Source organism: Oikopleura dioica, chromosome XSR (assembly GCF_907165135.1).
Source record: "Oikopleura dioica chromosome XSR, OKI2018_I68_1.0, whole genome shotgun sequence".
NCBI classification, from domain to species: domain Eukaryota; kingdom Metazoa; phylum Chordata; class Appendicularia; order Copelata; family Oikopleuridae; genus Oikopleura; species Oikopleura dioica.
In genome coordinates this window covers 7662682-7688734 of record NC_137294.1, presented here as the reverse complement: position 1 = coordinate 7688734, position 26053 = coordinate 7662682, and the positions used below count along the sequence as shown (strand labels likewise).

The 26053-nt window shown below is 41.0% G+C and overlaps 10 protein-coding genes and 3 long non-coding RNA genes across 15 annotated transcripts; 3 read left to right on the top strand and 10 right to left on the bottom strand.

The window, feature by feature from the left end:
* On the bottom strand, window positions 1-1687 carry LOC145707502 (claudin-7-like). The gene is made up of 6 exons (XM_081785039.1): window positions 1532-1687; window positions 1100-1262; window positions 844-1055; window positions 682-794; window positions 545-636; window positions 1-362 (listed from the first exon to the last, which is right to left on the bottom strand). The coding sequence occupies exons 2-6, from the start codon at window positions 1239-1241 to the stop codon at window positions 202-204; spliced, it is 720 nt and encodes a 239-aa protein (XP_081641165.1). The 5' UTR covers window positions 1242-1262; window positions 1532-1687; the 3' UTR covers window positions 1-201.
* A 73-nt stretch (window positions 1688-1760) lies between these two features.
* Window positions 1761-2886, bottom strand: LOC145707501 (putative palmitoyltransferase ZDHHC24). Its single transcript, XM_081785037.1, has 4 exons — window positions 2652-2886; window positions 2456-2612; window positions 2120-2406; window positions 1761-2078 (listed from the first exon to the last, which is right to left on the bottom strand). The coding sequence occupies exons 1-4, from the start codon at window positions 2884-2886 to the stop codon at window positions 1900-1902; spliced, it is 858 nt and encodes a 285-aa protein (XP_081641163.1). The 3' UTR covers window positions 1761-1899.
* A 29-nt stretch (window positions 2887-2915) lies between these two features.
* Window positions 2916-3953, bottom strand: LOC145707898 (uncharacterized). The gene is made up of 2 exons (XR_014134779.1): window positions 3353-3953; window positions 2916-3306 (listed from the first exon to the last, which is right to left on the bottom strand). It is a non-coding gene; the product is annotated as an uncharacterized LOC145707898 (long non-coding RNA).
* A 1353-nt stretch (window positions 3954-5306) lies between these two features.
* Window positions 5307-6026, bottom strand: LOC145709101 (uncharacterized). Its single transcript, XM_081786784.1, has 3 exons — window positions 5929-6026; window positions 5521-5887; window positions 5307-5479 (listed from the first exon to the last, which is right to left on the bottom strand). Exons 1-3 carry the CDS (start codon window positions 6016-6018, stop codon window positions 5307-5309), a joined length of 630 nt encoding a protein of 209 aa, XP_081642910.1. The 5' UTR covers window positions 6019-6026.
* A 31-nt stretch (window positions 6027-6057) lies between these two features.
* LOC145706397 (ubiquinone biosynthesis protein COQ9, mitochondrial-like) lies at window positions 6058-6757 on the bottom strand. Its single transcript, XM_081783791.1, has 3 exons — window positions 6655-6757; window positions 6272-6608; window positions 6058-6208 (listed from the first exon to the last, which is right to left on the bottom strand). Exons 1-3 carry the CDS (start codon window positions 6750-6752, stop codon window positions 6074-6076), a joined length of 570 nt encoding a protein of 189 aa, XP_081639917.1. The 5' UTR covers window positions 6753-6757; the 3' UTR covers window positions 6058-6073.
* Window positions 6758-6764: 7 nt separating this feature from the next.
* LOC145706396 (zinc finger protein DPF3-like) lies at window positions 6765-8314 on the bottom strand. Its single transcript, XM_081783790.1, has 7 exons — window positions 8144-8314; window positions 7889-8102; window positions 7652-7845; window positions 7486-7608; window positions 7348-7441; window positions 7223-7304; window positions 6765-7179 (listed from the first exon to the last, which is right to left on the bottom strand). The coding sequence occupies exons 1-7, from the start codon at window positions 8288-8290 to the stop codon at window positions 7047-7049; spliced, it is 987 nt and encodes a 328-aa protein (XP_081639916.1). The 5' UTR covers window positions 8291-8314; the 3' UTR covers window positions 6765-7046.
* Window positions 8315-8332: 18 nt separating this feature from the next.
* Window positions 8333-10107, bottom strand: LOC145706395 (AN1-type zinc finger protein 4-like). Its single transcript, XM_081783789.1, has 7 exons — window positions 9972-10107; window positions 9865-9930; window positions 9662-9821; window positions 9385-9622; window positions 9259-9345; window positions 8956-9212; window positions 8333-8916 (listed from the first exon to the last, which is right to left on the bottom strand). The coding sequence occupies exons 1-7, from the start codon at window positions 10054-10056 to the stop codon at window positions 8781-8783; spliced, it is 1029 nt and encodes a 342-aa protein (XP_081639915.1). The 5' UTR covers window positions 10057-10107; the 3' UTR covers window positions 8333-8780.
* A 2514-nt stretch (window positions 10108-12621) lies between these two features.
* Window positions 12622-13507, top strand: LOC145706394 (homeobox protein Hox-A7-like). Its single transcript, XM_081783788.1, has 3 exons — window positions 12622-12901; window positions 13006-13133; window positions 13207-13507. Exons 1-3 carry the CDS (start codon window positions 12670-12672, stop codon window positions 13381-13383), a joined length of 537 nt encoding a protein of 178 aa, XP_081639914.1. The 5' UTR covers window positions 12622-12669; the 3' UTR covers window positions 13384-13507.
* A 687-nt stretch (window positions 13508-14194) lies between these two features.
* On the bottom strand, window positions 14195-16197 carry LOC145709100 (exocyst complex component 8-like). Its single transcript, XM_081786783.1, has 8 exons — window positions 16054-16197; window positions 15830-16012; window positions 15381-15764; window positions 15123-15334; window positions 15066-15087; window positions 14746-15026; window positions 14311-14704; window positions 14195-14269 (listed from the first exon to the last, which is right to left on the bottom strand). Exons 1-7 carry the CDS (start codon window positions 16162-16164, stop codon window positions 14581-14583), a joined length of 1317 nt encoding a protein of 438 aa, XP_081642909.1. The 5' UTR covers window positions 16165-16197; the 3' UTR covers window positions 14195-14269; window positions 14311-14580.
* A 34-nt stretch (window positions 16198-16231) lies between these two features.
* Window positions 16232-21381, bottom strand: LOC145707077 (uncharacterized). Of its 3 annotated transcripts, none has more exons than XM_081784555.1 (14): window positions 21252-21381; window positions 20999-21211; window positions 20849-20956; window positions 20691-20801; window positions 20504-20644; window positions 20385-20450; window positions 19879-20130; window positions 19688-19834; window positions 19473-19541; window positions 18629-18766; window positions 18388-18586; window positions 18133-18344; window positions 17893-18090; window positions 16232-17852 (listed from the first exon to the last, which is right to left on the bottom strand). In XM_081784555.1, the coding sequence occupies exons 1-13, from the start codon at window positions 21267-21269 to the stop codon at window positions 17896-17898; spliced, it is 1869 nt and encodes a 622-aa protein (XP_081640681.1). In that variant the 5' UTR covers window positions 21270-21381; the 3' UTR covers window positions 16232-17852; window positions 17893-17895. The 3 variants fall into 3 exon arrangements, with proteins under 3 accessions (XP_081640681.1, XP_081640682.1, XP_081640683.1); XM_081784556.1 differs by having other exon boundaries at window positions 20852-20956; XM_081784557.1 differs by lacking the exon at window positions 20385-20450.
* A 355-nt stretch (window positions 21382-21736) lies between these two features.
* On the top strand, window positions 21737-22364 carry LOC145707079 (uncharacterized). Its single transcript, XR_014134726.1, has 3 exons — window positions 21737-21802; window positions 21847-22040; window positions 22089-22364. It is a non-coding gene; the product is annotated as an uncharacterized LOC145707079 (long non-coding RNA).
* A 382-nt stretch (window positions 22365-22746) lies between these two features.
* On the bottom strand, window positions 22747-23207 carry LOC145710125 (uncharacterized). The gene is made up of 4 exons (XR_014135004.1): window positions 23136-23207; window positions 22995-23034; window positions 22925-22948; window positions 22747-22882 (listed from the first exon to the last, which is right to left on the bottom strand). It is a non-coding gene; the product is annotated as an uncharacterized LOC145710125 (long non-coding RNA).
* A 424-nt stretch (window positions 23208-23631) lies between these two features.
* Window positions 23632-26035, top strand: LOC145709099 (uncharacterized). Its single transcript, XM_081786781.1, has 6 exons — window positions 23632-23750; window positions 23943-24046; window positions 24442-24624; window positions 24797-24989; window positions 25150-25675; window positions 25758-26035. The coding sequence occupies exons 1-6, from the start codon at window positions 23697-23699 to the stop codon at window positions 26018-26020; spliced, it is 1323 nt and encodes a 440-aa protein (XP_081642907.1). The 5' UTR covers window positions 23632-23696; the 3' UTR covers window positions 26021-26035.
* The last annotated feature ends 18 nt before the right edge of the window (window positions 26036-26053 follow it).

The following is a 26053-nucleotide window of genomic DNA, read 5'->3' as shown; positions in this document are numbered from 1 at the left end:
TATATTTAACAAGGTCGAGTTTATTTTCGGAATGATAGGAACAATGAAGTCAGTAAATTGGTAATCTCGCAGACAGGTATTGGCACATATCTTTGAATAAGATTCGAGTATTATTGTTGCAGTGAGTTAGTAGAAAACAAGTGCAATAAAGGTGTGTCGAAAGGGTCTTGCGGAAATGGACATAAATTCTGCACCTCCTGCTTAGATGTATTCATGACCCATGGATTTGGGACGGCCGTAGTCCATCGGAGGCTGATAGGCCGCATTAAAACTCCTGTTGTCGTCTTCTTCGTTGAGCGAGGAGTAGCCGTTGCAGCAGAAAAGAGCACCGCTGACAATTCCCAAGACCATAGCGGCCCATCCTAAGAGAAAGTTTCATAATAGCAAATGACGTTAAGAGAATATATTCTAGACTTCATTCTTTTGAAAACACCGCATCGACGTCAATAAACGTCTGGCGTTAAAATTGAAGCGTTGCATCAGAAACTACCAATACTCCAGTAACTTGATTTAATGTTCTTTTCATCCCGATGAAAAAACTTACCAAGGAAGAGACACTCCCCGTAGACGAAACGATCACCGTTATTTCCATAATAGCTTTGAGAATAGCTCCCGCGAACACCTTGGCCAACGTATCTATAGATAGAATGTTACAAGATGCTTGGAATTTCAACGACTTACGGTCCTCTCGATAAAGGATTATGAAATTCATAGAGCACAGATGATGCAAACCAGCTAACAGCAACGCCGATACATATTCCAGTGAGAATCTGCATAACGCCGGCAGCAAGCATCTAAGGTAAAAATTAATTATTTAACTTATTCGAAAGAGTCTATAATTACGCATTTTTGCTTGAGTCCAGGTTGATCCATACCGACGGTAGTGCAATCAAGACCAATAACAGACGTAATTGTTGCGCAAAATCCGAAGAAGAGAGAAATTATTGTAAGTGCACGGGCGCCTTGTAATGACGCCGGTAACCCGATAAAAAATCTGTCGTAGGCATCACAGTTCCAGTTTCCAGTGGCCAGATAAGTGCACTTCGTCCATAATCCTATATAGAGCACATGAGATAACCCTTACCATGGAAAAAAATACCTGAGCTACGACGGATCGTTTCGATAACTTCACCTTCCAAGTCGTTTCTTCGCCAGAATGGAAGGATGCAGGCAATCAGGGTAATGACGAACGTCGTCATCGTCAACAGCAGAGCAATAATTTGCACACCCGAATTTCCCATTTTAAAGTTTTTCCTCTCTCACTAAAACTAAAATAATTTCAAGTTTAAACTTAGCTAAAACTAGACTGGAATGAATAGCCTGCGAAATTGAAGTTGGACAGAAAATCGAACGATTAGTTGAAAACTTTAACCCAAATGCGATAAGTAGCGGGTCACTTCTAAGCCTGTATATTCTGTCTTTCAATACATATACACGCGCTCTTGTCCCACTTTTGGGAGGATCATCTCTTTGACTAATACAGTGGCACTCCAGTAGCCATCTAGGTAAATTTACTCACAGAATCTCTTACCTGCAAAAAAGGAAGAAAAAGCAGATGTATAGCGAAATTGAATAATGCGCACCAAGCTTGTTCTAGTTTGGCGCTGGGCCGTTCTACTTGAATGCACCGCGCTCGTGACACCACCCGCGGTGCAGTCACCACCACCAACTGATTCGCTTCTACCGCCAACGAAGCGTAAACGAGGGCGGCGCGTTCAATCATTCTTAGTTCCGTTCATACAAATAATTTCCTTGAAAAGAATAAATGCAGCTATTTTATTGCCAGTACTTTATTTGAAGAATAGATTATCGAAGGAAAGTTATATTTTTACAGTAAGATACAAGAACGCTTTCCTATTTCCAATAGTAACGTGAAGTAGTAAGTTGTCATTTTGAAAATCACTTTCTTTGCCTGGAGCTGTGGGTAATGCGATTGTTCTTTGGATGAGGAAATTGAGATCCGTCAGATAATAGTGGAGAAGGGATGAAGGGACTAATCCACGCAACGGGCCAGTTTAAACCGAAAATCTCGCGCATATTTTGAAAGACTCCAGTGCGGTATCGCTCCTTGTAGGACTCTGAAAATATTGTTGAAAAATCAGCTACTTGAACAAACAACCTTTCTCTCGATTCATCTCTGTTAGAGTAATTCCTGAGACAAAACTTTCTGAGTGTAAAAAGATGAGGTAGCAAGTATATCCAAGGGCGAAGAGCGAGATCGTGGAGACAAAGAGGACGAAAAAGTCTTCGTGCAAATAGCCGACAAGCGCAGCTGGAATGGGGGCGAAGAAAGAGACGAGAACTTGGATTGGATTTAGAAGCGTCGTTTTGAACAAGAACTCGAGAGTGATAAAGTTGGTGTAGACCAACGCCAACCAGGTAAAGAAAAGCAGCCCGTAGAAATATCTTGAAGAGAGCAGTTCAATAATGGGAACCGAATAGGGTATAATCTCACCGGGCGTTCGAGTATCCCACGCAGTTTCCAGCAAAATAGCAGTGATGGTCACGCTTGAGGACGCAGACGCGGCAAGTCACGCAGTGATGGGCTCGATGAGGACGGTAAGCTTCGCATGTGTTGCATACATCCCATCCTTTCGTGATGTGATCATTCTCTTGAAATTAATTTAAGAGAAGAAACAGGTTGCCGTTACCTGTGAAAATAATCTTCCTGGGGGTTGGGTCGGATAAAATTAACTTCCATAAGTTTGAAAATACTGAAACCAACAAAAAATTAGTCACAATTTTGTGGAAGCGCAGCCAGTCGCCATCGAAAAGCGTTGCGTCTTCACGAGATACTAGCCAGTAGATAGCTGGTGCAGCAATATGAAACACGATGAACATAAATAGATTCATAGGTTGACGCCATATTCGTTTCCACCATAACATCTCTTAAAGTTGCTTCTTAGTTTTCCGAGTAAAATTAACAGCTCAAAATGAAATAATAATCAATCGTTAAAAAATGAACAGTTATGGGTCTCATTCGATTTAGTAGAAAATAGCGTTGTTCGTTTTAACCATGGCGTATTGGTAGTGTTCATTAAAAATATTATACAAAAATAAGCTTTCGCGCAAGATCACATGTGAAAATAGGGAATAAGAAATGATACAAAAGAATATCACGTGGGTTTTATAAGAAAATCAGTCTAAATCGTCCTCTTCGACGGGAATAAACACCGATGACGACGGAGTGACGGCACTTTTCTGGAGATGATTTTGGTTCATTCGGCCTGCCATCTGGAGCTGCATCTGATATTGTTTTTGCATTTTGGCCAGCGTCTCCGGGTCAGGCATGTTCGCTGGATGTCCCTAAAAGGTCAATGGAGTAAATAGAAAAAGAACTGAGTTAAATTACTTTATTACTACCACAGCATCGATCTTGACAGCCAGATCCGCTACTACCAGCAATAGTCATGGCAGTATCTTTGAAACTTCTGGTTTTGAGGAGTGTCCCAAGAATCACAGGTGTTCGAATAATGATTTTTCGGACGGGATTTCTTTTTGGGAGTGTGATCAAAATTGCTGCGATTACTGCGCTTATAAAAAAAAGTATGTGCCACATCCTCACTGAAAAACAGAAATTTAATTGTTTTCAAGGAAAGAAAAAACTGAAATAAAAAGGAATGAAGCCTAGAAGGGAACAGTGGAAATAGGAATATTGAGCGAGAAAACGTTTTTACAGAAAGAAAAAAATATTGAAGAAACGAAAAAAATTTATAAAAGTAAGCCAAAAGCGAATTTGAGAGAAATATCATTCATGTTCTGTGGAACTTGCGCGTTAATGCAAATAAAGAGTGATTTTTTATCGACTTTTCGTCCAATAACCCAGTATTGAAGAAGCCCGGAACCCTTTTTGAAACCAGCATTTATTATGGCACCAACTTCCTCATCTGAGTTTGATGATTTCTCGAGAAGTGGGCGCATTTGTTCGATAGTTGATCGAAAGTTGGCGAGCAGCTCTTTAGATGGAATCAAAAAATTGCCCTCAGTTTAAATAAATTATGATGCAACTGATGCATAAACATTTAAAACTTCAGAAACAACTTCTTTCCGTTCCTTGTGACACATAGAGTCCAACCGTCTTTGGTTGAAGAATTACTCCAGATTCAACAAAGCACGTAAAGTAGGAGATTCCATTGGGTCCAGCAACAATCTGAGTGCTAGGCTCATGAAAAGTTTTTGCTTCGTTGCCAAAATGAGTGTGTAATTCTCCAGCATTGAGAGGCCCAAGCATCGATGCAGTTGTACTTCCTGACTTGTATGAGCCGGATTCGCTACATTTATCGAGTCAAACGACGTACTACTCTTTTTGTCAAACCTAGGCGGCGGAACAGGTTTCGAGAATTTCGAAAAGAAAGAGTTTTGTGATGGCTGATTCCTCTCAATATTTGTATCCTTTGTTGCATAGAAATCGTCAGGAGAATTAATCCAATTGAAGAGGCGCTCATTGCGAGCAATCACTTTAGCAACCTGTCGGCATCTACGCGTGATCATCGGGTCAACAACCTTTGGAGTAGTACTTGCTCTATCTATAGGGTAAAATGATTCCAAAAGAGCGCCAATCGTTACTGTGGGAAGGCCTGGGATGTGAGGCTCGTGTTGAACCATCACCAGCGCATAAGAGCGTCCCTCGGGTTCTTCGTAGCCAACAATTTGACTTGTTTTGGCGCGATTATCCAGGAAAACCTCATGGCAGACTAAATTATTCTTTGGCTTCTACTATCTCTATCAGTAGGTACTACTCACAAATTTCGTCAGGCTCAAGCTTGACGATGGAGTGCGCGATACAGATGAGCCGTTGCTCGACTTGCGAAGAATGTGAACGGACCAGTAAATTATTTAAAAAGCAGCACGACCCTATTACAAAGTACTTTCTCCGAGGATAAAAATGATCAGAAGTTGAAATTGAATCAAATTCGACAGCATCGATTTCTGCAAGAGCTGCGTCCAAGTCAACGTGTATATCAACTGTAAATTGCTATGATTATACGGAGACCTCTTACAGAAGTGAACAGACCTGGCAACGAAAAACCATGATTCTTATATTGAAATGGCCAGTTCCGTCCTGCCTGATCCGGCTCAGAAAGATTATGGCAAAAGGAGTCGAAATAAGCTGGATGAAGATGCCCTGGTAGGTAAAGGAAGTTAGAGAAATCTCGTAGGGATTTCGCGGCTACTTGACAATCTCGCTCGGAAAAGTGGACAGCAGACAGCCATATATAAACAGTTCTGTTTCCTTCATTATAGTTTAACAATAATCGAAAGAAAACGCGATGACGTACTTCGACATGTCTGGTAAAAATTACATGTTAAACTTTCCCAGATCGGAAGAACGATGCGTAAAAGGGAATCCCAAAGGCTGCGTTTAACTTCGTCACGGGAGGGAAAGCAGTCTTGCTCGTTTCGTCATACTCAGTGCCACTCGAAGTCTCACTGCTCTTTGAAGCAGACTCGTGCGTCAAATTTATTCGCGTTATGATATCTAGAAATGAGTAAAATGCTAGAAGCGATTAAAAAAATTACCTCCTATAGTCAGAATAGCACCAGCTGATCTCGCCATTTTGGTTGTCTTCTCATTATCTGGATTCAAATAGAGAATCCTATCAGGAGACTCAGCATGGGAAGACTCCATCAAGGCTACCACCTGCGTCGGACAAGGTGCACGATCTTTCTTCTTTTTTGGCTTGCGTTTCGATTTACGTTCCATCTCCTCGAAAGAAAGCCGCACGACTCCAGAAACTTTCTTCATCCACATATCAGCAACAGGATTTCCGTCAACAAAGATCAGTAAATCACCAGGCCTCAAATCGTTCCCGATTAATTCTCTACTGACTTCGCGATTAACGATGAACTTCTTATCATTAAACGACGAGTCGGAGTCAGTGTCTGACTAAACTGAAGTTAATACCGCTCTTTGGAGTGAATGATTACGTGTTGGATAACCACTGTAATTCCAAAGGCGTGGAGAACCTCTGATACGAGCGCCGGGCCATTTTCCACTGGGAGAACAATTTCTTTCATCTAAAGCTAAAATGTTACTATCAATATAGCATTTTAGCTAAATGTTTTCAGTTTTTTAGGAAAAATTGTACATAGCAATTTGTCTTTCGATAAAACGCCGCGTTTCTTGTATTTCTTCAGATTCATCTTGAATAAAAACGAGATCGCTTGCAACGAAGATTTTCAGAAGAGACGCTCTTTTTACGTGGAACTTTGCGATCGGTTCAGTAACACTTGTATCAACAATTGTAAGAAAATATTCTTACGAACCAGCCTGAAAATCAACGCTCTCATCGCCACAAGAATACATTAAATCATCAATAAATTTGCCCAGCAATTTTGAATTCTTGGGCATATTAGGCAAATCAACAATCATACTCGCCCGTGCTTCCGCCCAGTGTGGCTTAAATGGCAATAACAAAGCGTATCGTAGTTGTAACGCTGCCGTAAGGTTGTTGCTCAACGTTGAAGGAAGATGCGTTTCATTTATCCAGCTGACTGGAATTTCGCCGATTTTTTTTCCAGCCAAGTAGTCAAGAGTCAAGTCGTTTAAACATATGCAAGTTTCGATTCCCAATTCAGCAGGCGTCATCATACTAGCGATGGCCGGACTAAGGTATTTAAGATTATGTTGCGGTTCTCGAATATGGCACATGCCTTAATTTGGTTTCTTTTGCTGCGATATCCAACGCCTGCTGAGTAAACCCGACACGCTTAGCCTGTTGAATCGCAGCTGCACGAAAAGCCGCGGCCATTCTAAGGCGATGTTTTCGATTAAAATTGTTTATTTTTTCATTTAATCCCTGAGAGAACTATTAAAAAGACTCTGTTTCAGTTGGAAGACATGGTAATTCGAGAGGACTTCGTGTAGGTGCACATCCTGAGCGTTCGGTTGTCTCAATTCTTATGCACTTTTATAAAGAAAGAGTTCTCTTGACTGAGATTAGGTTTTTGATAGACAGAATATGTCTCCGATGGATTGTTATCCGTTCGACGGTGAGAAGAGTTTTGCGAAGAATGGGGAAACTAAGAGTAAACAAACTGGCAGGTCAGGCGCATATTCCACAGGTCCACTGGCCACTCGGGGGCTTCTTCAGCGGAGGATTAAGGCAGTAAAGATGGACACCACGGTCGCAGTCGTCACAGAAGAGAAGCTTGTCGTCGTTTTCGTCAAGTCCGCACCTATATTTAATCATCAAACAGAGAAATAACGGACAAAGCTTACTTTGAGCAATGCTTGCAGTCCTGACATTCCCATAGATAACTAGTAATGTTTTTAACGATGTTGGAAGGTAGATTCATGCAAACTTAAAATATATTAGAGAAACTCGAAGTAAGAGCCAATCTTACAAGGATGCCCAAGACGTTTGCAAGGGCCTCCGCACTGCACCAACATCGACATATCTTCAGAGGATGCTTCTGGCCCGTTTGAGCAAACATCACACTTTTAGTGAGAGTATAATATCTATTTCAAAGAACTTCACCTACCTTTCCGTAATTGAGGACGTTGTTGAACAGACGTCTTTGATCAGTACTGGTTGATTGTTTAGCAATAGCCTCTGGATGGGCTTTCCGCATATGATATCCAAGAGAAGATTGATGCAGAACTCTCTGAAAATTGGTAAGTTTGCTACTGACTCTTGTCAACGCTTACATGTCCACAGATATGACATTCATGCTGGGGCTCGTACGCTTCGTAATCATCATCGATGGAAGGCTTTAGCCGAGAGCGCTGATTGTCATTGCTCAAACGAGTAGATCGGACCGAGGATCGTCTAGAAGGAGGCAGTTTTCTGCCTCCAGCTGATCTTCTTCCTTTGAACTTGAAATCTTCATCGCTATCACCTTCTAAATTAAAAATATACTTTCTTTCTTGAAAATTCTTCTTTACCATCATCTTGCATATGAGCATCATTTAATTCTGGTGTATCTTCGAATATTTTCCAATTTGGGAGGCAAGTTACTCCATGTTCAGGGTTTTCCGCCAGCGCTCTTGAGGAAGTCGGGTCCTTTCGTCGTCTCCATCGCCGCTGGGGATATCTGTACGCTTCAGATATGTTATCTGAGAGTTCACGCAGACCAGCAGTTCGTTCTTCTATCTCCACCTGTTTTAAAATGGTAATATTTCCGCAAATTAAGCTCTTACCTGATCAACATTCGTCTGTGAATCAAAGTACGGGATCCGGGACCGTCTATTTTTCGCCAGTTGAGAGTTCCAATTTCTGCAGCTTTGAAGGGAGGCTCGATACTTGACAACGTCCTTGGACTGATTATTTTCATCTTTCTGCTCCATTTCAGCAGAAACGCTTTCTTAATAGACTGTGATATTAGCCGATGGAAAATACAATTTTTATATAATTTTGAAGGCATCCAAGGGAGTTTGAAAAAGATAATGGAAAGAGCAAAACTGAAGAAGAAATGCAAAAACAAGTGCTCGCGAGGTTTTGAGCTGTTTTAATAAGAAATGAATTTTTGGTGGATAACGATGACCCGTACCCCAGACAATGATAACCGCAAATTTTTGCGAATTAATTTTTGGTACGATAACTGGTATGGAACATAAGCAAAAGAAAATTCTGAAGATATATAGGTTTAAGGTGAAACATAATGATAAATAAATGTATAACAAGGTCAACTGAATCTGTTGAAAACTGAGAATAACAGATAGTTGATTTACGAAAGAATCTGGTTCCATGAATAAGTTAAACATATTCGGATATAACTGATAAGCCTTCAACAAGCTGAACAGATACTGGCCTTCCATGAACAATGAACTTCTCGATTTAGATTTTCGGCAGCCGGGGTCCGTTGAATGCGGCGTTTGCGGCGGCTAAACGCTGCTTGTTTTCCTTTTCGTAGTCGAATTTACAAGCATGTTCTTCGGCGTAACGATGTTTCGAACAATACTGCAGTCCACACCTCAATTTTATAATGACGGGTTTGTTTTGTGAGGCTTACTTGCACTGATACTGCTCGTGCAAGGCAAGGCGCTTGCCACATTTGGCACATCGTGGCCGATGTGCTTTCGGTGGCGGCGGTTCTGGGATCAATGGAGGAGAGGGCTTCAAATTCAAAGCACCAGACTCGCCTCCAGTCGTGTCGGGATCAACGCGACTAGGAGCGAGTCCGTAACGCCTCAAGAATTGGGAATGAATGTTGGAAACGGGCATAACGGGTGGATAAATCGGCGGCAAAGAAGTGAGCTTTTCTGCTTTCTTAAAATATTCAAGGGAGGAAAAATAACTAGTTGTGTCTTTTTACCTGCGCCTCACGCGGAAAAGCCAAAGAAGGAAGACCATGCTTTTCAGAACGACGATTTTTCATCTTTGAACGCAACATTTGCATTTTCTTTAATAAAGTAGAAATATTTAAATATAGTTAGAATACCTGATATGTTCTCCGATTCTCAAGCGCCCGCATAGAATCTGGATTTGAGTTAGAGACAGTTGCTTGTTGCGGTTGTTCGAAGGGAGTGGAAGTTGTTGCGGTTTCGTCATTTGTAACACTGACTCTCACGAAGTTAACTTTCTCTCCGTCTTTGACGAATAGTACAGCGAATGCGTTCTCTGTTTCTGTGAGTTCATCAACCGGCACACAATTATCATCTGGCTCTTCATCCACCAGTCTGCCAAAAGAGTCAATCGAATTTCTACTCTTTTCTAACCTGGTATTAATAGGTCCTCCTCTCATTGAAACAACGAGTCTTATTTTGCTCATTTTCTTTACTCCGATATCGTTAAGCGTCTCTGAATCCTTGAGTTCGCGCCCGGCGAAAATCAAATGCTGCTGGCTGATAAGAATTCCTTCGGAGCGCGAGAGACGGGCTAGAGAGACTCATTCACAGCTTATGAGAACGCGTGGACTCACCTTTTACGCTCCACACGCTGTCAGATGAACTGCATCGCAGTTCATACAGCTGACCCGTCAAAGCCTCTAATGCAAGTATTATTGTTAAGAAACGCATCGGATATTACCTATCTGAATAACGAACATTTTACTCGCCCTGGAAAGGGAGCTCAAACGTCTCGACCCTTCATCTTCATTGAGCTTCCGACTCATTGCCTTGCCCCATCTAAGTCGTCGAGTTAATTTAAGCAGTTACTGTCACACTCTCTTATCCAATGAATCAACAAGGAACAACAAGTTTTTTGTTGATTTTTAGAAAAAAAATACAATAGGTGACTAACGTTGTTGAGCATTCTTGGGGAACAATAATGAAGTCAGATGGAGTGTTTTGGCTTTATTAGTTATAAATCGCAGGTTGAGGCAAATGAACTACGTTGCAAAGCTTCATGCGAAAAATGATACAATTCTGATCACGAATCGCATATCACGAGGTAATAAATTGAATAATTTTAGCTAGAAAATAATAAGCAATATATTCACGGATATAAAAGTAGATGTTTAGGCAAATCAAAATGAAGGGAAATGGTAGTGAGAATAATTCGTCTTGGAAAAGTACGTTTTGTGAAGAGTCGTGAACGAAGGATGAAAAAATAACAGAAACCGGGATTTAGGAATGGATTGCTGAACTGTTTTCAAGAAGGAAAGCTCTGAAGAAAATTTCGAAGGAGCTCCTGTATTGAGCGCGGATCTTTCCCAGTTTTTTCCTTTATAATCTTGTTGACGGCGGGAATGAGGTCAGAGGCCAGGAATTTCGCAGATCGGCGGACTAGTTTTGCTACACCAAATTATTTAATGATAATAAAGTAAATTGGTACCTTTTTCTTGATCTCTTACTTCTGCCATACTCTTCGAGATACTATGTGTTACAGTTCGGAGTAATTCTGTTATCGAGTCAACGATCGGGTGGTAGAGCTCCTGCGAATAGAGCTTCATTGCCGCCTGTGTGTGCGTTACACATGCTCGCGCGAAAGAAATCATAGTCGGTGTTAGACGGACAAAACAAGGGTCTTTGCAATATTGGTTGAATGTTGTTAGGTTTAGCCCGGACATTTCTTCTTTCAATTTTTCCAGTGCCTAAATATTTAAAATTTGACTAGTTCTCCTCGTTGTTTTCATAAACTTTTCTTGTACGTACAGTTGGCGTTTGTAAGTTGAGAGGTCTCCATTCCTCATTAGAATGTTTCCATTTCGTACCATCAGATATTAACTTTCTGTGGTTGATTATGGCTTCAACAATATGCCTTCTCATCAGATGTGCTAGAAGAAATTCCACGTCGAGCCCCATTTCGGAAAGCTATAAAAAAGTTAGCTCTGATCGAGGAAAATTGAAAGCACTGGATAACGGATATGGATGCGTGTTTAAAAGTTTTTACTCTAGGAGGAAACTGGCTGATCGATCAATAGTTGATCAGTGAAAACCGTTTTGACCCCTAATTGGTCGGAAGGATGCTGAATTAGGTCGAATTATGACAAAGGAATATTCTCTCTTGAGAAATTTGTCTGAAAGATAACTCTAGCAACTAAACTTGGTTAAAAATAGAAGCCGTAAGTCGGAAAAGGGTTTCCGTCATGCACTCTCTCATCCTCTCATGCGATACATCACTAACAACTCATTTAACGCGGTATCAATCAAAGATCATTAGAAGGGAGCAGCATAGTGCCGATGCTACTCGACAAAAGCGGAAGTGTTACTTGAATCATTTCGGGGGGAGCAGGGCACCCCACTAATAGATCACTTGATCATTTGAGACATTTTAATTTTATCTGAGCACTCGATATTCCGCTTCTTCCGAGTATTCAAGTGCACAAATTTTACTTCGCTTCTCATACCACTCTAATTCAACTTTCTAAAGGCAACTTTGTATCAGCCTGATGGACAAACATTTCAAGTCTTGTATTTTTTATACAAGACGAAAAACTGTGAAAAAGCTAATAGAACGGTTTTAAGGAGATTGACTGAATTATCTTCAAAACTGATGACAGATCCGAAGCTGATCTTCTACATTCCTCACTAACCTTTGGCTAGTCAATCGGATTATTCACAATCTATTGAGCTATTCATCTTTATATAAATCATACTTAACGGTTATTCTTTTACAATTCAATTTTGTTGGTCTGTCCGTGTAAACAAGGTGGCACTATTTATCAGCGCAAATAACGCATCGTTCCCAACCCAAAAAAGTACAAAAACAATCTTTTCGGCAAATAATTCGATGAGCGATACTATGTTTTATCACAAAGGACTTAAGTGCAGAACTAACTTTAGGTTTTGTTGCAATCGATCAATCTATTAGCGTACTTCAGTGGGTAGTCAGTTATCACAGCCTGCACGGGCGCCCCCTTCCGATAAAACTCTTGTTGATCAAGACATCACGATCAGCTCCTCCAGTGCGGCGGCGCCATCGTGCAAAAAATAATAGGGTTCTCTTATCATAGCTAAGCGTTAAAAATTCGTCTTTATTCTCGATTTTGCGATTTCTTCAATAAAGAGATACTTTGTAAATAAGTGCAATGGAAGAAAGAAAAAGCTACTCGATAGGAAAGGTCTCTTAAACTTTTTATTTGCACTCGGTTCAGCACCGAATCTGGTGTAAGAACAAAGGATGCTATACGCGAATCGGTATAACAGTTATTATTTTTTGTTATAATAAGATCAAAAACATAAATGGAAGAAATTATAGAGAGACAAAATAAGAAAATCTCTTAGCTAGTAGACAATCAAGTGCGGAATCAACCTTGGACTCGCAAGTACTGAACAGTATCCACATGAGATCTCTCTCATACCCAACGAACACAACAGCATCACTTTCATCACTGACTGGGGCTGCTACTCCCACGACGATCCCATTCATACGGGGATCATTTAGCCTACCGTCAACTGGTCTGAATATCTTGCCCGATGTTACGTCCGTATCAAGCTACCTATTAAACGCACAAATACAGGCGATAGCCCTCCAGAATCAAATGTGCAGTCAGCTACCTCAAAGACTTAATACAGGTTAATGCTTAGACAAGAAAAATGATAGTATTAACATTTTGATTAGCAATAAATAAGGCAACTTATGCACTGGAATAATTAATAAATCTGACATAAACTTTTAGTCCCTTTGATACCGTTCTCTCCACATTGGAGCAAAAGTCGTCGAAAAGGTGGTCAAGTTAGATTCACAACAGAACAAACAAACAAGCTTGAAGAGAAATTCGAAACAGAAAAATATCTCAGCCCACCAGTAAGTCTTCCTTGTTATCATGAAAACTTTTCCCATAATACTAAAAATCGAAGCCTCTCACCATTCCTTCTAGGATCGCCGCGAAATGGCGGACGCGCTTGACTTGACAGAGCGTCAAGTAAAAACTTGGTTCCAGAATCGCCGGGCGAAATGGCGTCGGCAAAAGACAGACGAGTCTGGAGATGAGTCTACTACCAAAACTAACATAATTGACGAATCCGATCTTGACTCCCCACCATCAACTAACTGACAACTGGGAGTCACATGTATGGCTTACTGTACATTTCTTTAAATCGAAACGAAGACTAAAATGTAATGGACTCACAGCAGAAAGCTTCCCTGTATTATCGCGAAAAAGCACTCCAGAAGCAAAAATCGACTGTTAGAAAATAATAAACCCATACAAAAAATCTGTGTTGAAAGAATCGTATTACCTCTTACAATAAAAATTACTCACTGACGTTTCATAAGCAAAATCCTCACCGCAGAAAATTTTCAATAAATTATGTCAATTGAAAAAAAAAACAGGTTACCGGATGGTCACCTAAGGTTCTCCCAAAAAAAAGAAAATGTGGCACACCGCCTTATGAAAATGCGAGAATCACTGGATAGAAATTAAAGTATGAGTATGCGTACGTAAATATAATACCATATCTGTAATAATAATATCTGTAATATCATATCTTATCCATTTTTACATTTTCCGATCTATCTGCAATTAATTATACCGGTTATGGTTTCGACGGCATCCTCAAGTGCAAACTTCCTAGTGTACTTCAGTAAGAGTCGCGTGCCCAAACACTCTCCATTATCATGAGTGATATTGTTGCGTGTTTATCGCCTGTTTGCCTAATTAATTATAATGTTGTTGAGCATAAAGCACCTGAATATACACTTGAACCGATGAGGATCCAAGTTTTATAATTGTTAAGAGTTTGCTCAAAAATAAAAATGAACAGAGCAACAGTCACTCTATTATCCCCTGCCAGTTTCCGCTTTTTAGGAGTGATTGAAGGAGAAGTAGGCGCCAGGTAGCCTAACTCTCGTCGGTTAATAGAAAATTACCTTTGAGGATCCGGAAAGAGCGGCGCAAACACACTCTGCTTGTTCCAGCAGCTCTGTATTGCCAAGAAACACTTGAATAAATTGAAAAAATATGACTTCGTTAGTCTCAAACCTTGATTAGCGAACTGTTCGACGAAGTCTCTAAGTTCATCTTGAACCCACACGACCAGGCTCGAGAAACTGTCAGCCTTGTTTTCAAAGTCATTATTGAATTCTTTGGCGGTCTCGTAGATATGGTCGAAGAAAATCCGGCAAAATTTCTGGTTGTGTCTCACTAGGTCACCTTAAGGAGGGCGGAGAAAGATAAATAAAATTAATGCTTAGCCCAGAAAATTCTCGTTTGCAGTAATCATCATTGCCAATGATTCATTGGTTTTATGCCCTATCCTTCCATCACGAGATTCTTTCTCGAATACTTTTGAGCAGCTGTGCGCGATTCAAGAAAGAGTCTCGCAGCTTTCCGTTCTTCTCCAAGCTGGATCAAAAGCTTTACAATGGCTCTCAGACTGTTCAGTGCTTTTAAAATTTGTGACTTAAGTTCGAGTACCGATCCTGAGCAGGAACTCGTTGCCCTCTAGGACCAGCTCGTAGTGATCTATCGGCGGCGGGCGAAAGTTCCGCACAGAGGACCTCCACGATCATTTTCCGTTTTTCTGACAGTTGATGCTTAGTGTCGTTAGAAGATTTCGGATGTTCCGTAGCCAGGGTCTTTTCGCATTTGAGGAGAATTTTTTGAGCTTGGACAAAGTCCCGTTGTGCTAGAAGCACATCGATTTCCTCTGGCGCTTCTTGGATCCAGCTAGGAAGATTATTTCCCGCGTTTGAATCCTATCGATGGGCTACATTTTTCTCTGGAGTTAATCCGACTATTCGTAAATTCGCTTTTAGGCTGACATTATGAATCAATATTTCTGCCTAGTCAACCATAAAAAGTAGCCCCAATCCTGTTTGGGAGATAGACGCACATGAGAATCTTCATCTGAGGCATCTGAACTTCCTGAAAATGGATTCCCATCGTCTCCATCATCTGCCAGCGGGACAGATGGGTTGCCAGCAGAAGACGTTTTCGTCTTGGAGGAAATTTTTGTCTCTTCTACTATTTCTAGCCATTGACGCTTCTCCTTTGGCGTCGGACACTAAAGAATCTTTTTGAAATAAGACTGTAAGACGTCGATTTCTTACCTGAAACAGGCGAGGTTCAGGAAAACTCATCACTTTTACGCAGTTCTTTTTGGTGCCCATGTCACGCTCTTTCACATTCACGATGGGTAATCCTTCAAGTGAGTAGAGATTTTGAAATTTCAGTTTTGCCTCTTTTCTTGAGCGCTGACGTTCCTCTGACGCTTTTGTAACGATTAATGAATCATTGAGAAGGAATAGACGAAGCTTCCCGATTTCAGAAAAGTCATTCTGGTCGAGTTCAGTCACTTCTCCATCGTGGACCAAATATCGACCTGGAGCCAGAACATGACTGCACCCCTCGACTTTAGAAATTATTGTATTCAGCGCACGATAGGCTGATTTTCCATCTTCACTCGATTTCTGCTGCTGAGCTTCAACTTCCTTCCACAAGAGCTGGAAAAACACGACTCAGATTGATCGAAATTACATTTCCTTTCTAGCTTGTCCTTAAAAGTCTCTTCCGAAAACAGTTTTGTTAAATTATCCATCGTCGACTTTTGCGTCTGCAGAATATGATTGATACGGATCATTTCGGACTCTAGCGCAGATATCTCGCGCGCAGCTTCAATAAACTGCCGATAGTTGAGGTAGACTTGCCGCTTTAGCTTGCGAGATGTTTCGTCGGACAGTAACTACGCAAGTGAGTCTGTTCAAACCAACGACAAGTAAATACCCGTATGTTCTCACGGCGTTCTATCAAATCTTTGTCCCCGTCCGACTGCGCCGATATCGACTTTGCGTACTCCTCAGGATCGAAGCCTTTAAACATAAAGTTCTTGGCCATCGACTGGGTCGACGGAGAGAAATCGTCCTGCCCCATTCTAATGCCAAAACATTACATTCTCATCACATCGAATTCAATATTTAATTTTTCCTTCATTTATATTACAAAGAAGCAACGCAGGTACGAATCTTAGCTCGTTTATTTTTTGTTTATCAGTGAAATGTTTTAACCGTGTTGATATTCTTACGACGCAATATATTAAAATTTTTAACAAACTTAACAAGGGAAGCGGCTGCATATATTTGAGTAACAATTCTATATACAACTAAAGCTAAATGACTTGGGACGTGGTATTAACCCTATGTCAAGTTAGAGAACGTATTTTACCCAAGGAAACAGAAATAAAAGCGGCTAGGAAGAATTGAATATTTCCTTTTTTGTATTTTTGGCGAATCGGAAATAACTCGAGGCACAAAAGGCAAATCAAAGGGATAAAGAAAGATATGGAAACATATATGGAAACATAAGGAAAAGATCAGCACAACTCACAGCTTACCAGCCGACGATTTACTTGAGGTCAATTGTGTGAATTGAATTTCTTCTCTCCTCACAGTGGAAAGACATTTGTTTGAGGCACGGAAATGATTATTATATAAACAAAAGGTGGTGTAAGGACCTCTGAGGATTGAAACTGAAAGCATTTTTGTTGGCGGAAACGGAAAATTAAAAAGTAAGTTGGGAATTGTTTTACATCCAGTGGATAACTTAAAAGAAGTGCTAAATGTAACTGAAATATAACAGAATAACTGTCAAAAGTAGTAGTTTTTGCTTGTGAGTTATGAATATTTTCAGCCGACGTAAAAGTGAATAGGGATATTCTCAATATAAATATTAGCAACATAAGTTCAGCTTTGTTTTACTTTGTTAATAACTGCGTCTTCATCAGCGCAAGAACAACAATCTGGTGTCATCTCTGATTGATAAAGGAAAGTTCGAAAAGGACTCTTTCCAAATTTAGTGAGAGCGCGTAAGAGAGGATTTTATGGGTTATTTGGGGCAGAAGGGTCTCTTGAGAAAACCTAGCACTGTGAACAGGGAAAATACACTTGCTCTCGATCGCGAAATTAATAAATTAGTGAAGCCGTAGCAAAGATGGCAGGCTGGCTGGGCTCTTTCAGGATATTTGTTCATATAAAAAAAATAGTAGCGCAGCACGAAATAGAGAATCTTCGTGTCAAAGCCCAAGCACCAGTAGATTTTCCTCTGTTGCATCAAGATTGATATAATTCTTATAAATATGTATAGCAGAGACAAGGTTCGAAAAAATATACACAAATAGAGCTGCCGCCCAAGCAGCTCACAAGTAAAAAGGATATTGAACGAAGTCAAAGTGATCGGCGGTGCTGCCGTCCAAAAAAATAAAACTTGTGAAACGGAAGTGTCCGTGAACGGCAATTGTCTGGGCGGAGATTGACAGTAGTTCAGCAACTCCGGAATAGTCGCAGTAGCTAATCATTTAACGATAATAATACGAGATCAAGTTTGAAGCAGCTAAAAACTAGTCATATGAAAGAGGTCGATTTCGATCTAATGGTCAAATGACGCGAATTGTGAAGAGGAAGGAGATAATTGGAGATTTTGATAATTTTAAGATCCTAATTGGCGAAGATTGGTTTCGCTGAAGTGTGTAGGGTTTGGTTCTTGGTACTAAAGCCTTCGTCATTTTTTGAACAAATGAATCTCATCCACTTAGTCGCTTGTTAGGGAAGGCATAGTTTGTTGGCGTACTTTTTAATGCTCGCTGACGTGCTGCGGCGCCATGTAGAAATTACCGTAAGGAGAGTACGACGCTGGAACGTAAGTTCCGCAGTTTGGATAATAACTTGGATATCCGTAGGGACTAAACTCAGCTGGAGATGCATAGCCTCCATTATTATTTGATTCTTCGCTCTTCTTTTTTGATGACTCTTCCTTGATTTCATTATCCTTTAGGAGTCGTTAAACGCTGTCTATCAAAAGAGTAAATACCTCTTCTAAGTTAGTGTTCGGATACCAAACACCGTTATATTCGTAATGTCCTGTAGATTGGTCATCAGCACCGATAGGGAGACCATGTTGATCGACGGGTACTGGCATTGGATAAGGGTACATCGAATATATCGGTGAATACATCGGATAAGGCGTGTAATCCGTCGAGTAGACACAGTTAGCTGGTGTGCACTCACGCTCCCGTTGATGCTCTTAAATACAAGTTAAGAGCGCAAAAAAGGGAAGGATAGGTACTTTTCTCGGCATTTTTAATGAATCTAGCATTCTTCGAGTGAGCTTTTTTCACTTCGCACAGATGAGATCCAATTCGCTGGTATTTGCTTTGGCAAATGCTTTCAACAACGTCGATTGCTTTCGCCTTATCTGTATCAGCAAAGGTTATAAACGCGTAGCTCTGATGGCTTCCTGTGTCCTCGTCGACTTTCATGTCCATCTAAAACATGTGTAATAATTCAATGGAGATAATCGTTCTCACGTTTTTAACTTTGCAGCCTTCGAACTTCTCTTCGAAGTAATCTTTGACTTCTTTGCGTGTCGTTTCGGCGGCGATTCCACCGACAAAAACTTTGTCAACTGGACGATGGCGGCCTGCCTCGTCCACAATGTCTTGTCCCTACAAATACTTTAGCGAGGTAATGATACTAATAGCAAACAAATGTAGTTAGTGAAAGAGATGCAAATGAGTGAGTGAAATCAGATGTGAATTTGTGTTATTTGGGCATGCAAACATTCACGAAACCACTTAGATTTGCTTGTGAATCTCTTCGATTTTCTGAAAATCGCTTGACAATCAAGGATTTTTATTACCAAGTAGTACTTGTGAGCATTTGAACACCAAAAAATAACATGTTTCTACGCAAGATCGGAATTAAAGGCAGCGACACTGATCTTTCCCAATTGTGAGAAAGAACGATGCGTTGACACTTCGAGATGGAAGCCCAAGAAAAACCCAATCACAGAAACTGAATCGAAGGCAAAAACGAGAAAGATGGAGCCGTTCCGCTAGCAAAATAGATTTCTAGTGGGTTTGTAACTTCATGACAAGCGTTAAACTGCCTGGTCGAATAAATTGTTGTTTATTGGACCCGCGGGATCGAGAAAATAAAGCATGCCAAGATAGGTTTCGTCAAAAAGGCAGCTAAAATAGTCCTTGCTATTTCTGTGCAGAGTGTTTTAAGCTATTGGACAATGTGCGAGCAGAGGGTAAAACAGCCCGCTTCTTACATTCTGCAATAAAATGTGGATGCATCGAAAGTTTGAGGCGAGAAAACGACAAACAACGATGTCTTTGGCCGGCTATGACAATAAGTCTACTATACCTTTTTACTTTTAACGAGGTTATTTGAATTATTTTCGGAGTAGGTATCTGACTTCAATCTCCCGATCAACTAAATCGGTTTAGTCAAAGTTGTTCAGAACACTCTCAAGTCGATAAACAGCGCACGTCAAAACGAAAATCTTTCACAGAGCTATGCTAGGATGGGCGCAACTGCCGTGAAAAATTTTCGGTGCTCGCGATTTCGAAGGCACTTACGTCGCGTGAAACAGCACGTTTTACGTCAACAACTTTTTCGTTGATTTGGTGAACTGGATGGTGGAGGACAGTCTCCGCGTCTTCCGGACTGGCGTACACAACGAAACCGAATCCGCGCGACTTTTGCTTTTCGGGGCATTTTATTACCTAAAGTTTTCATTCAAAAAATGAGAGTCGAAAAAAATACTGACCATGGCGTCTGTTAGTTGCCCAAAGGCCTGAAAATAGTTCCGGAGGTCGTCGTCTTCGGTTCGCCAGTGCAAGCCTCCGATAAATAGCTTTTTTTGCTGTTGCCCGTCAATCTCATAGTCGGGATGAGAGTTCGGGTAGTTAGTTCCGTTGTGGAACTGAGAACCGGTCGGCGAGGTCGAGCTGCAGCTTCCTTGCGAGGCACACGGCTCCATCATTCCATAACTAGTATCCATCGGCATTACTGGCATGTTCTGAACGGATGCTCAGCAAAGACAAAGATTAGAGTTGGACGGCCTTGAGCAGTAAATTGTGACAAGTTCAACGCCCACCACTGCTGTCTACGAGACTTGACTATATTTTAGATCTCGTTAAATTAAATAACTTCATGCCAAATGTAAATAAACTGTTCTTAATTTTTAATCAAAATCTAATCACCAAACCAAGATGAAAATCTCAAGCGTAAATTATGATTCAATAATTTTAGTTGATTTCAATCACTTCTCACCGGATAAACAAATGGTGGGTAGAAAACCCCGCTCATTGGGGCAACCATTGCTGGACTAGGCATTGGCTAGAAAATTCAACGTAGATTCGTGGAAAAGTGTCATCAACAAAGGGACTTACATGAGAGCGATTGTTGGCGGCGATGGCGCGCTTGACCTCGACTTCGCGATCGGCGATTTTGTGGATCTTTACTTCGAGCGCCTTTTCTGCTTCTTCGATCGAAGCGAATGTGACGAAGCCGAATGTGCGTCCTTCTTTGGTCTGAACAACAACACTAAGAAACGATCTCCTCACAGAGCAATCTTACCAAAGCTTCAACAACAGTTCCGAATTGGGAAAAATGCTCACCGAGTTCTTCGCCAGGAAAGTTAATCGGCAGTCCCCCAACGAACAGTTTTTCGGTCGGCTCCAAGTTCTCCTTCAAACAAATAAATTGGAATCATTTTCGAAGAAAGAACAACTTACAACGTCTATTCGATTTCTTCTACGCCGGTCCCTTAAATGGCCATCAGATTGGCTCCTCACTGACTGGTAAGCCGGGAGGGTGATATCGAGTACTTGTCGGTTTCGGCGCTAGAATTCAAAATCAACTTCACCTCTTGTGATGGTGCTTACTTTTCCCCTCTCTTTTTTCGGGGCTGATTCGGTCGGCCTCTGGTTTTCGTGATCAGAGGAGCCACTCCCGTTGCTTTCTTTCCCGTTTTCGACATGCGCACTAGTTCCATTCGATTGTCCATTTTCTGCCGCCTTGTCGGCTATATTAACTCGCTCGAGGCCGTTTGCCACTTCTTCGACGGGTGAAACCGCCACTTGGCTACCATCGGTAGGCTTAGAAAGAGTTTATTCCCGAGTCACTTCCAAGACCTACCTTGACAGTGGAAGGCATTTCGAGATCGAGTCTCAGGTCTTGTATCTTTTTCTCTCTCAAGCTCCGATTCGAAATGATTGTTACACCCGCCCGAAGCCTGTCAATTTCAAACCTATCTTAATTACAAGCGTCAGGAGTTTCTGACGAATACAATAATTTTGGGAAGATTATCAACCTCAGTGACTATAACAGGATTAATCGCCAGTTAAAAATTGTTGAATGAGTGACGTATTCTCTTAAACAGTTAAAGATATACGAAAAAATTCCAGTAATTGTTCATAAAACCGCTTGCGCAATAATAAAGCTTAATTTATTTCCACTTTGGTGCTCGAGAAAATTATCTAAGCAAAAGAATTTGGAAGAGTGATTTGTAAGAGCAAAATGACGGTCGATAGAGCGAGGATCCATTCGAGATCGGTCTCTATTTCTCTTTCTTTCTCTCGAACAGGATGAGTCACTCGAAGAGGTCATCGCGCGCCCACGCAGTTTCCTAGTGGCTGACTCGAAATTTCGTCTTTTCGTTCGTCGAGAAATTCACCAAAGTCGAAGAGGTAAAGTCCAAATTCCTGAGAGCTAAAGTTTGAACTTCTCGTAGGCATGTGCTGAGACGACGAGCTGGGAAGAACCTGTCAATGCGGCGGCCTTTAGTCAGTATAACCGGTAACCGATGACTACTGCCCGTCACAATCTGCCGAGTCGGGAGACCTCCAGTACCGACAAGTTCTTCAACACCGGTCCGATCCGTCCAGTCTGCAAAGAAAACTCCGCTAAAAGTTCCGAGATCTCTCGGTAAGTCCGTTCCGTCGATACAAACACTTACTGTAACTGATCGTTTAGAGTATGAGAGGAAGAAGTATCGCTGAGTGCGATACGACGGCGCAGAAGAGCAGCAGAAATCTTCCAGAAAAGCTTCTACTGAAGAAGAATCCGTGAAGGAGAGGAAGCGGAGAAAATGAGATCCCGGAGAAGGATCTCCTTTTCTGGAAGCAAAGGAGCAACCTGCTGCTTATTTTAATACCCATGTTGGGTATTAAAAAAAGACTGGGACTTTTACATTCTCACACTGAAACTTTTACATTTGTCCGAAAATACAACTACTACGTCTTTTTTCAATCTGAACGCGTTTCGTCTTGTTCTGCAGGTTACCATCATCAAGTGTGGAGCTTACTTTCTCTAGTCGAGCAGGTTTTGAATCAGCAATTATGTAAGAGGCAAGATCCCTCGATGGTTTTTATAATTTCGTTTATGATGCGAAAGGGCACTCCGCAAAATGGCCGGAGACGATGTTATTCCATGTAAAACATTTCTCCCCACATTACTGAATTGCAGAACATCTACAACTGGCATCCTCTGCTTTCCTCCAGAAAATGCTGCAGTGATAAGATTTGTTAGCTCATTTTATTTTAGTGAGTTTAAAAGTGGAGCACGTTAGGCATTCGAAGGCCTAAGCAATACTGGGCGAGATACTGCGCGATGGTTGATTCGTTTGGGCGTAAACTCGATTTATCTCCTTACTATCGCTCAATTAGGAACGAATAAAATGCAATATGATTTGAAGTCTACACCCGGAAATTAATCAAATATTGAGGCTCAACCTTGGCCCTGAAGTTTTGGTTCTGTCATCTCATTCGCTAGAAATAACTTTGCTACTGGAATGTTCATAGGACTTTTACCATAATCGTTAATGCTCGCCGGATCTGAATGTTATCAAATTGGGATTTCGATTTCGAGAGGAATATTTACCTGTAAACATCTCGCAAATGTTCGCTTCTCCCCGTTTCTCCTGAAGTGTGTTTAAGAAATACGCTTATTTTTAGTTTCCGGGCTACCAGTTTTAAACTAGAGCTCGTTAGTACTAAGAATGTCTTTACTTGAGTAACGTACCCTCGCTTCGATGACAAGTGAATGCACAGTAGGTGCGAAGATTCCGAGTAAAATCTCTATCTTCATCTCTTTTTTCTTCCGTGTTCTGCAGCTCATTAAGCCTGAAGAGCCCTTTTACGTGCGGATAAAACTAATCTCCCATTTAGCACTCTCTTTCATCTTCAAGCTTGCATTTTTCATATTTAGGCAAATTAGATAGATTGATCTGCCGATTCGGCATTACTGTAGTGCAACTCCTCTAACAAACGTTACTTAGATCTCAACCATTTAAATATCTAATAGGCAAGCCAAACTGAACGATGAACGGTCCTAATATTAAAATCACACGGCCAAAAAACTCACTTAACATATGACTAGCGACCAGATCCATACTTCAATTTAGTAATCTAAAAAAAAGTAAACATTCGCTAGATAAATTTGGAGCGCTCGATGGCGCCCTCGGAGAAGTCATGAAGCTTTCGACTTTTTCGATTTTCTTTCAGCATTTCAGTCCCCCTTAATTTTTCTCGTAGATTCTGAAAGGGTGGAATATCCCTAAATTTCAGATTTTTAACAAGAGAAATGAAAGTGTTGTTGTTTATACTATCGCTTGTGCATGGACAGAGAAAGGACCGGGTTGAGAATTATTTCAAGTTTGTATCAAAAATAGTGCCCTCGCATCACAATTTTTCGCTTTCTAAAATCTCTATACAATGAGCAGGTTCAACTACCGAATAATTGTAATAAGCGTTATTTCCTCATTTCATGTTTTATGTGTAAACTCAGGTTTGATTATAAATCTATTTTTAACCCGAGGAAAAGGTTGAGACATGCCTGGACACACGGCCCGATTACTGCGCTCAGTATGGCACTAGATTTTGTTCTGATACTGATTACATGAAGCTCTGTACATTGACTTGTGGTGCTTGTGGGTAAGTACTCAACATCCACTCATTCGGAAGTATCCCAAGGCTGTCCAAACTTGAGAAAAGACTCTTGAGCTGACACTTGTTGGTATTGTTTTTATAAAATGATTGAAGGCAGATTTGGCTCTTAATTATATAAATTTCGCGGTCGCCTTGTGGTCTTTCTACCTCCTGCTCACTAGCTAATTTTCAGCATAATTGGCTCTTGTAGTTTTGAAATTTAGCGACCAAATACCGCAGTCGCTCATAAAACACTTGCTCTGTATTACAGAGTCTGTAATCTTAAAGTTTGTTTAGAATATTTTTAAGTAGGGAACTAGAATTTTTCCGAGGATACTCGAGTTCTGTGGTTTTGCCGGAATTTCGGTTGTATAAAAAAACTTCTTCAAAAGTACTTCTAGACTTCCGCAACGAACCGGTCTCTGCGAAGATCGACTTCCTCATTGTCCGCAGTTAATTCGTGGTTGCCAGCAGCCTTTCATTCGTGAATCTTGTCCAGTCTCCTGTCGACTCTGCGCCAGATCATACCCTTCTAACCCAATTCCTACTCCCCGATCGAACGGAATCGTCGCTAAAGTTCTAACGTAAGTTATTCTTCAGAAATTAGACCTCTCCTATAAGCCCCCGGGTTAGGAGTAGGTTTAGGGAGAAACAGTTTTCTATACCCCGAAGATTGACCACATATGACCCCTATAAGCCAGAGTTAAATTTCCTCTTCGCTAGAATTGAATATTCCATAAGTAATTTTCCTTCAAGTACGAAAACCACAACGCTTTCCACGACCACTACTTCAATAACGACTAGCTCTACCACAACTACAACCACGACTACCACCACAACTACAACCACTAGCACCTTTAGTACTTTTCCAGACTGGTGTCAAGATTCAAGCAAGACGTGCAATGTACTGAGAAGATACTGCGGAAGTGCGAGTTTAGGAACTGGTTTCGTATTTATCAAGTAAAAATAAGAGGCTCGATTTGAGACGATTTGTCCCGCCAGCCCTTTGATGAGCATTTTAATTCATGCACTGCCATCGATGGCAGTGCCATCTGTTCTGCGTCTATTTTCTTAGATGTCTATTGACAAAGACTCTTAAAATTACGTAGACAAGTATCTATGATATCGTATATTTATACCAGTCCGGAGATATATACTGTCCACGAACATGCAATGCCTGTAGCAAAATAACTACAACCACAACTACAACAACAACAACAAGCACGACAACAAGTACCACTACTACTAGTTCGACGTTGTCGACAACACTGAGTCCCGAAGATTGCTTCGACTCTGATGAGACTTGCACTGTGCTTGGCGCTTATTGCCACGTTGAAGCTCTAGCTTTGAACTGTCCTTTTTCCTGCGGCCTCTGCAGTGTCACCACAGACGCAAGTTTTACTACAGAAACAACTACGACTGTAACTCAAACAATACCCTCCCAAACAGCAACGACTGTACAAATGACGACGACCACATCCAAACCATTGAATATTCGTGCGTCATGCTCAATCTCGATATTATTTGACGAAATGGAATGGGACTCTAGTTTTGGAGATGATAAATCTTTTATTTTTGCGATGATGAAGGCTGAAATCGAAGACGCACTCGGAGAGATCTTCGCTGATCGTTCAGGTACACGGTTGAAAATCGCAGATGAGACTGTGTTTCGACTAACTATCATGTATATTTGAATTAGAAATAAGCCTCTTCTAAGGATACAACGGATTGGAAGTCACAAGTTTCAGCGCAGGAAGCATTATCGCCGACGTCACTGTTAAGTACCTCTTCCAGGACTACCGCAAGAATTCTTTCGAGCAAGAAACCTTCTTATCTCAGCTAGAGGAACAAACAAAAGAGATTATCAAGGAAAACAAGGACATTCTCAAGGAGCGACGACTTGATGTTTCCTCTGTCGATATCGTCCGTGCAGAATATGAAATTCTAGGGAAGAGGCCAGCAAATCACTTTTCTAGTTAAAAATGAGATTCTTTGAATGTTTGCTGCGCCTAT

Coding starts and splice junctions, on each gene's coding strand:
- LOC145706394 (XM_081783788.1), top strand. CDS start 12,670: ATGAGATCTCTCTCATACCCAACGAACACAACAGCATCACTTTCATCA. Junction 12,902..13,005: donor ACCTCAAAGACTTAATACAG/GTTAATGCTTAG, acceptor ATAAACTTTTAG/TCCCTTTGATACCGTTCTCT. Junction 13,134..13,206: donor AAAAATATCTCAGCCCACCA/GTAAGTCTTCCT, acceptor CATTCCTTCTAG/GATCGCCGCGAAATGGCGGA.
- LOC145706395 (XM_081783789.1), bottom strand. CDS start 10,056: ATGAGTCGGAAGCTCAATGAAGATGAAGGGTCGAGACGTTTGAGCTCC. Junction 9,623..9,661: donor GGAGGACCTATTAATACCAG/GTTAGAAAAGAG, acceptor CTCTTTTGGCAG/ACTGGTGGATGAAGAGCCAG. Junction 8,917..8,955: donor CACGAGCAGTATCAGTGCAA/GTAAGCCTCACA, acceptor TATAAAATTGAG/GTGTGGACTGCAGTATTGTT.
- LOC145706396 (XM_081783790.1), bottom strand. CDS start 8,290: ATGGAGCAGAAAGATGAAAATAATCAGTCCAAGGACGTTGTCAAGTAT. Junction 7,442..7,485: donor ACGTCCTCAATTACGGAAAG/GTAGGTGAAGTT, acceptor TCTCACTAAAAG/TGTGATGTTTGCTCAAACGG. Junction 7,180..7,222: donor GACTGCAAGCATTGCTCAAA/GTAAGCTTTGTC, acceptor GATTAAATATAG/GTGCGGACTTGACGAAAACG.
- LOC145709099 (XM_081786781.1), top strand. CDS start 23,697: ATGAAAGTGTTGTTGTTTATACTATCGCTTGTGCATGGACAGAGAAAG. Junction 23,751..23,942: donor ATGGACAGAGAAAGGACCGG/GTTGAGAATTAT, acceptor GAAAAGGTTGAG/ACATGCCTGGACACACGGCC. Junction 25,676..25,757: donor GATCTTCGCTGATCGTTCAG/GTACACGGTTGA, acceptor GCCTCTTCTAAG/GATACAACGGATTGGAAGTC.
- LOC145707502 (XM_081785039.1), bottom strand. CDS start 1,241: ATGGGAAATTCGGGTGTGCAAATTATTGCTCTGCTGTTGACGATGACG. Junction 1,056..1,099: donor AACGATCCGTCGTAGCTCAG/GTATTTTTTTCC, acceptor TGCTCTATATAG/GATTATGGACGAAGTGCACT. Junction 637..681: donor AATCCTTTATCGAGAGGACC/GTAAGTCGTTGA, acceptor TTCTATCTATAG/ATACGTTGGCCAAGGTGTTC.
- LOC145706397 (XM_081783791.1), bottom strand. CDS start 6,752: ATGGCCGCGGCTTTTCGTGCAGCTGCGATTCAACAGGCTAAGCGTGTC. Junction 6,609..6,654: donor GCAAAAGAAACCAAATTAAG/GCATGTGCCATA, acceptor TAAATACCTTAG/TCCGGCCATCGCTAGTATGA. Junction 6,209..6,271: donor ATGAGAGCGTTGATTTTCAG/GCTGGTTCGTAA, acceptor CCGATCGCAAAG/TTCCACGTAAAAAGAGCGTC.
- LOC145707077 (XM_081784555.1), bottom strand. Junction 19,835..19,878: donor GGCAACTAACAGACGCCATG/GTCAGTATTTTT, acceptor TGAAAACTTTAG/GTAATAAAATGCCCCGAAAA. Junction 19,542..19,687: donor AACGTGCTGTTTCACGCGAC/GTAAGTGCCTTC, acceptor AAACCGATTTAG/TTGATCGGGAGATTGAAGTC.
- LOC145709101 (XM_081786784.1), bottom strand. CDS start 6,018: ATGAAAGAAATTGTTCTCCCAGTGGAAAATGGCCCGGCGCTCGTATCA. Junction 5,888..5,928: donor TTACAGTGGTTATCCAACAC/GTAATCATTCAC, acceptor ACTTCAGTTTAG/TCAGACACTGACTCCGACTC. Junction 5,480..5,520: donor TGCTATTCTGACTATAGGAG/GTAATTTTTTTA, acceptor ACTCATTTCTAG/ATATCATAACGCGAATAAAT.
- LOC145707501 (XM_081785037.1), bottom strand. CDS start 2,886: ATGTTATGGTGGAAACGAATATGGCGTCAACCTATGAATCTATTTATG. Junction 2,613..2,651: donor CAGGAAGATTATTTTCACAG/GTAACGGCAACC, acceptor ATTAATTTCAAG/AGAATGATCACATCACGAAA. Junction 2,407..2,455: donor GTGGGATACTCGAACGCCCG/GTGAGATTATAC, acceptor GCTCTCTTCAAG/ATATTTCTACGGGCTGCTTT.
- LOC145709100 (XM_081786783.1), bottom strand. CDS start 16,164: ATGGCCAAGAACTTTATGTTTAAAGGCTTCGATCCTGAGGAGTACGCA. Junction 16,013..16,053: donor AACGCCGTGAGAACATACGG/GTATTTACTTGT, acceptor TCACTTGCGTAG/TTACTGTCCGACGAAACATC. Junction 14,705..14,745: donor CGAGTTCCTGCTCAGGATCG/GTACTCGAACTT, acceptor AGCACTGAACAG/TCTGAGAGCCATTGTAAAGC.